The following is a 6,897-nucleotide window of genomic DNA, read 5'->3' on the forward strand; positions in this document are numbered from 1 at the left end:
CAGTTATCAATTTTTTATCATTTATGATTTAATTAAATATTTTGTATAATTATAAATCTGTTTGTATAATATTCCTTTTCAATTGTATGCTACTCTAAATGTTGTTGTTATCTCTTTTGTTCTATAGCCCTAATGAAGACCTGAAACTCAGGTCGATACGTCGGCATAAAATAAATAAATATGGTTTTGTTTATTTATGTTGTTCTTTGCTGACCGCACCCCCCGACAAACTTCTCCAATCATTAATCTACGGTCAACTATCTACACTTCATTAAGAAGACTTTTCCAGCGAGCGAGACGTCTGCCGGAATTTTCTGTGCTTCAAGAAGAGTTCAAGAGAGCTAGAAGGAACCTCCGACAAGCCATTAAAGAAAGCACACGACAGTGCTGGAGAGAACTCTGTGATGAGGTTGATGCAGACCCATAGGGTAGACCTTACAAAATAGCGCTTAAGAAACTATGTAAAGGCACGATGCAGCTCCCCACGAGATCAAATGTTATAGATAGTATAGTCAGAACACATCTATATTTTATATAGTATCCGGTAACCTACGGCAACGGAAAGGTGAATCAGAAAGGCTTTGGACCAGTAGCGCCCATGTGGCCGGCATCAAAAGCTTGCCTCCTCCAACGCTCTTGGTAGCGAGAGAAGCAAGCAAGAGCGTGAGAAGCCATCTTGTCTTGAGAAGCAGTTCATCATTTTCTTTGTCTCTGACATCAGGAATCCACCATGAGTGAGTAAAACTCTTGGAGTTGTTCCCAGCAGTAGGGAGGAAAGAGGCTTAGAGATGCAGAGGGAAGAAAGAACCATGGAGTAAGTCAACCTACCAATAATTAACATTCACCAACACTTGGCAATCATCATCAACCACCTCAATTTTATATCTACAATTCCATAGCCCAGTATTCAAAATTTTACTAACCATTTAACCATAATGTTTCCTTTCGGCCACCCACCACACCATTGTAACATAAACAATAGAATTATTTTTCATTTAACCATGTTCATTTTTTCATTTATTCAGTCCACTTCAACCCAACCAGCAAACCAAAAATGAAGTGTGTCCGGCAATTCGGTTGAGGGCTTGCTTCATACAAGTATATACATGACAATATCATAGATTATCAACTCGTTTAAAAAATAATCACCGAAATCGGACCAGTATTAACGATTATACAGCGAAATTAACTGTTATCATTTTTGTTACTATAGTTACCGTCTTATCACTTCGTCTATATTAATTGATATCAAAGTTTCAATAGTGCTCAATTAATGTACACATATAAGTCCTCAAATATAGCAATAGCGAAGCATTGCCGGGTCTGCAAGTAAATAGATAAATATGAAGTATTTTCAAGTATTTATAAGGGGTATTCATGATGTTGTGTTAAATGTAAAATGTTTTACCATGTTAAATAATATAAATCTAGGATTGTGAGCAGCCCTATTTAAAGTCATATTAAATGCATAAGAGCTCCTTGCGGATTTTCTGAGCAACTCGTTTTATAACCTCTTTTTCCAAAACTTCTTGTTATCCCTTACTTCTAAGTTTTGATTAAAGTGATTTATTACAGCCTAAGGTGAGTGAAAAGTCGAAGTTTCTCCACTGAATGCTTTGTTGATCTTCTGGTGATGAACAGAATCAAAAGGAGCTAATTATCAACTGTCGTTACATCATTATTATTTTCATCCATTGTTTTATTAGTTATAAAAACATCCAAAACAATACTAACACAACAATAAAAATGGTGACGAGCTAAGCTGGTCTGTTACGTGACGTCATTCTCCATTCAACAGACCTAACGACAGACTCTGAACCATGTTAGGGGTATTCATGATCGCTTAACATGTTAAAGCGTGTTAAATGGAAAAATATTTCCTTCTTTTAATAATTTAAGACAACAGAAGGTGTAACATGGCTGAGAGTCTGTTACTAGGTCTGTTAAATGGAGAATGACGTCACGAAACAGACCAACTGAGCTTGTCACCATTTTGTTGTTGTGTTAGGTTACTTGCTCGCAGTTTATGTTATTATATCGTAAAACATTATACATTTAACACAACATCATGAATACCCCTAATGTCTTTATGAATGTATAATAATGCTATGTTAAACCAAAAATAAACCCCTAAGATTAATTGACTAGACGTTATACTTACACTCACTATGCTGTGAGCTTGCCACTGTTTTATTTGTTGTCATGTTAGGTTAGTTACTCGTAGTTTGTGTTTTGTTTTTGTTTTTTTCTTTTGTCTTGTGTTTTGGACTTTTTAAAGAATACAATTAGTAGCCAAACTTTTACAATTACTACTTTTCAATTATTTTAGGCATGTTTTAATAAATTACTATAATCAAAACTTAGAAGTAAACAATAACATGAAGTTTTGGCTGAAAAGATTACAAAACAAGTTGCTCAGAAAATCCCCTAGGAGCTCTTATGCATTTAACATGACTTTAAATAGGGCTACTCACAATCCTATACTTATAACATTTAACATGGTAAAACATTTTACATTTAATACAATAGGGGTATTCATGATGTTGTGTTAAATGTTAAATGTTTTACCATGTTAAATCTTATAACTATAAGATTGTGAGCAGCCCTATTTGAAGTCATGTTAAACGTTAAATGCATAAGAGCCCCTAGCGGATTTTCTCAGCAACTTGTTGTATAAGCCTTTATGTTTATAACCTTCCTTCCAGACCCTCATGTTATTGTTTACTTCAGTTTTGATTTAAGTAATTAATTACAACATGCCTAGAGTGAGTGAAAAGTGGAATTTGGGTGAAAGTTTAGCTTATGAAATGAAATGAAAAAATAACTTTATTCTGGGACATATAGTGAGATTTTTATCAGGCGAGCGTTTACAAATTTTCAGATAGTAGAATGAAATTACATTGTTTTTTTTTGACTGTTTTTTTTTCTCAAATGTATCATTGAAATTATCCATTCTGGTTTAATAGCAGGGATATGAATACCACAAACACACGAAAGAACTGAGCTGTCACAACAACAAAAATGGCGGCGATCTCAACTGGTCTATTGTGTGACGTCATTCTCCATTTAACAAACCAAGTAACAGACTCTCAGCCATGTTAAATGTTATTTCGTTTTACCACGGTAAAAGAAGGCAATTTTTTGGCGATTTAACATGAGTTTTTCCATTTAACACGCTTTAACATGGTAAACCAAAGATCATGAATACCCTTGTTAAATGTTACATCGTTTTAACATGGTAAAAGAAGGAAATATTTCTCCATTTAACACGCTTTAACATGTTAAACTAAAGATCATGAATAACCCTAATGTTACTTATACTGTTCATAACACTATTAATGTTTCAGGCAAAGCTGTGGATTTTTCCTGAAGGGACGAGGAACAAAGAAATGAAAGCCCTTCTGCCATTCAAAAAGGGTGCTTTTAAAGTAGCCATTAACACACAAGCACCAATAATACCAATTGTTTATTCTCCTTACTACTTTATCGATTCAGTTAATAAAACATTTTCAAAAGGTATTCAGTTTATCTTGTATATTAATCTGATTATTTATAACAAATTTTTATTTAATTATTTTATGGCACCAACCACCTATGTTATTATCATTATTGCCTTGATTTCTGAATTAGTAAATAATGGTCTTGTAATTTAAGGTTTTTAGGGCTTTGGGCTAATTTGGGCCCTTGCCTTGGAGGGTACTAAGATTACATTAGGTACGATTAAATTTGCCGTGTACGGGGCCTTGGGTGTTCTAAGCCCAACTAGCGGTTCCCCGTACACATATTATGTTGAATTTATTCATATTTTAATGTATTTATATTATATATTTATATTCTATGTATTTGTATTATGAGTCTTTATCGGTTCCTGATCGGAACCGACTGAAAAAGTATGGGCTATATTTAATTCAAACCTAAGATACCATAGACCCCCTCGCTATGGTATGCTAGATATGAATATCTACAATTAATCATTGGAGTTCTTCTCCAACGGTATCGTGTTTACCAATTTACTATGCTATTGTTATTATGAGGTGGCATGCAGGGATTCTTAATTATAAATTAAAGTCTTTGTTACATATTTTATATTTACAATCATATATACATTAGTAAGAATAATATAATCAGATAGCATGGTAGATCTGTTTCCTTATACTTTACTTATTATAATATGAATTGAGAAGTACCAGATCTTTGATATTTATACTGACTCCAAGTTATTAATTCTACTATTGCCATTACAACAGAAGGTCTAACTTGTTTTAATGTGCCTGTCATCCTGGCAGTATAGTAGCGGACGGATGTTGCGGTTCCGCGTCATTCCGCCTCTGGCCCGCGGCCGCTGCTGAATTCCTGCGATGTATGACTTCCTCCTCTGGCCTCCACCTGGTCAGCCGCTCTCTCTTCCTCCAAACTCTCCTGCAATCTCCTCTTCAAGGGCTGTCCTCTTCCAAGAATGTTTTCATCAAGTCATTTCTCGAAGGTATTCAAGTACTCTCCTCCTCCCAGACTTCTTCAAAAGTCTCGCGACGGTCTTCAACTCCTCCTTTTTGCTTCTTCTCTCTCCTCTACTTCTAATTTCTCCCCCTTTTGATCTCCGTTCTTCTGATTGGTTCTCCATGTGCTCCCACTCTTTTTCCTACCCTTTAGAGAGGGTGGGAAGTTCCAATGATACTCGGCGAAAGTCGGTCTTTTTCCCCCCTTTCATGTTCAATTTAAGGCGGCTTTCTGACAGAGGTCGCTGCATTTTCCCCGAGGTTTTTAGAGTGCTCAGGTGGGAAATAAGGGCTATTTAGGTGTTTACCTCTACCTACGCGGTCAACCATCCCTAGGAGTGCATGCTGGACTCTCGTATCTGCATATGTTTTGTCAATCGGGTCATTGACTCGGTATGCCGACAAAAGAAATTATACTAAGTTCAAAAATTCTAGCAGGTGCCCCTCATACATATCAAATTGAAACGCGAAACTATTGTGACATAGGAACCTGTGGTAAAATTTGATTAAATTTTGAGTAATTAAAAGCTCTAAAAGTTTATCCACAGTTTGTTTTGTATCCTGCAAGATAGAATGGAGATCCGCTGGTATATCATATAAATATTTGAGGGTACATCATATAAACATTTTTCTTTAAAATGACAGTTGTGTTTAGATGTCTTTTTCAAGAGTTAATAACTGTATTAAAAGTTTATAATAACTGTAAGATCAAAAGTTTTACTTTTAATTTACAATTAAAACTATGACTCATAATTTAAAATAACTCTTATTGGAATTAGAGATGGGTTAAAATTAGCTATGGATAAAACTTAGTTATTTTTTTTTAAAAAACACTAAATTTTATTAACTTTATTTTTTTGGCTATTTTAGAGGATTAATAATATTTACAAAATGGATTTTTATTATATTTTAAATTGTTTAATCAATATTTAAACATTATTACATTATCAATATTAAAAATTATTTAAACAGTTTATTAAATTGTTATTGGATTTAATTATATTAGTGTAATTATTGTTTACTGCAATCTGTTTACTTAAATGAAGAGGAAAGAGAAAATCCCCACAAGGGATGCCACTTATTAATGCTATGTACTGTCTCGGGATTTAGTCGGGATGCTAGTATAATTGCTGAAGGCCATTAAAAATAAGTTAATTAATTAATTGATATTGAGTCCAGCAAAACTATAATTATAATTGGATTTTTTTGTGTGTTTACACGTTTACTAATTAAATACCTTTATATTTATAAAATGTTGCTATCATTAACTATGTAATATAATAATATAATATAATAATGTAATAAAATAATATAAAGGGTGGAATTGGGGAATATAACAGTAAATAAACTAGATAAAGGAACTAAGTATTTATTTACAATGATCTTTAAAAGATTCAGATAATTGGTTTGCTATTAAATATTGAATAACATTATGAATTGTTATCTTATATATCTTAATAGCCTCTGCTTAGGATGATTCATGCCGTGGATATGTCTTTACCGTGATTGTAATTTTTGATTACTTTAATGAAAACTAGGTAAAAATTACTAGTCAAAATTAATGAGTCTGCCAAGTATAGGTAGGGGGAATAAAAAATGGCCGCTATTTCAAAACCTTAATCTTTCATTCGGAGCTCTATATCTTAGAAACTAACAACAACAATAGGCAATTTAAGAGTAAATACTGAAATTGCTGAAATATTAGCCCTAAAAGAGCTATTTACGTCCAACAGTTCTCGAGACATAGCTTTCTAAAAAGCAACATTTCTTAAAAATCTAACAAACATCATTTCTTAAACAATAAAGAAGTGTATGACCTTCACCTTCGTAGGAATAGTAGTTTTCATGATATTTGCTAAAATAAAATGATTTATAGTTGTTTGCACAATAAGTTTGATTTATGAAAAACTTCATTTCAGAAACCATTGGATGTGCAGATGTCTGTCAGCACTCAAATTAAAGCTAATTAAATTTACTATAAAATACTTGAAGAAGTTTGTCGGGGGGTGCGGTCAGCAAAGAACAACATAAATAATCAAAACCATATTTATTTATTTGGCATAAAATAAATAAATATGGTTTTGTGTATTTGGCATAAAATAAATAAATATGGTTTTGTGTATTTGGCATAAAATAAATAAATATGGTTTTGTTTATTTATGTTGTTCTTTGCTGACCGCACCCCCCGACTAACTTCTTCAAGCATTAATCTACGGTCAACTATCTACACCTCATTACTATAAAATAGTTTATAACGTTTATCTTTGTAGGAGTAGTAGTTTTTATGATATTTGACTAAATAAACTGACAAAATTTTAATTTCTAGTTGTTTGTACAAAATGTTGGATTTAAAAAAATATATATATCTTGTTTGTTTGTTTGTTAGTTTTGAAAGGGCGTT

General features: G+C 32.9%; 1 protein-coding gene across 1 annotated transcript in view; it reads left to right on the forward strand.

Moving 5' to 3' along the window:
• Nucleotides 1–6,897, forward strand: part of LOC106682750 (1-acyl-sn-glycerol-3-phosphate acyltransferase beta) — a gene marked incomplete at its 5' end in the record, with an annotated part of 19,247 nt that overhangs the window by 8,257 nt on the left and 4,093 nt on the right. Inside the window, 1 exon segment of the mRNA XM_014423783.3 lies at nucleotides 3,348–3,516. Within this exon segment, the coding sequence (XP_014279269.3) occupies nucleotides 3,348–3,516 (169 nt within the window).

This window comes from Halyomorpha halys, unplaced genomic scaffold (assembly GCF_000696795.3).
Source record: "Halyomorpha halys isolate HHAL.00 unplaced genomic scaffold, Hhal_1.1 Scaffold439.1, whole genome shotgun sequence".
In the NCBI taxonomy this organism is placed as follows: domain Eukaryota; kingdom Metazoa; phylum Arthropoda; class Insecta; order Hemiptera; family Pentatomidae; genus Halyomorpha; species Halyomorpha halys.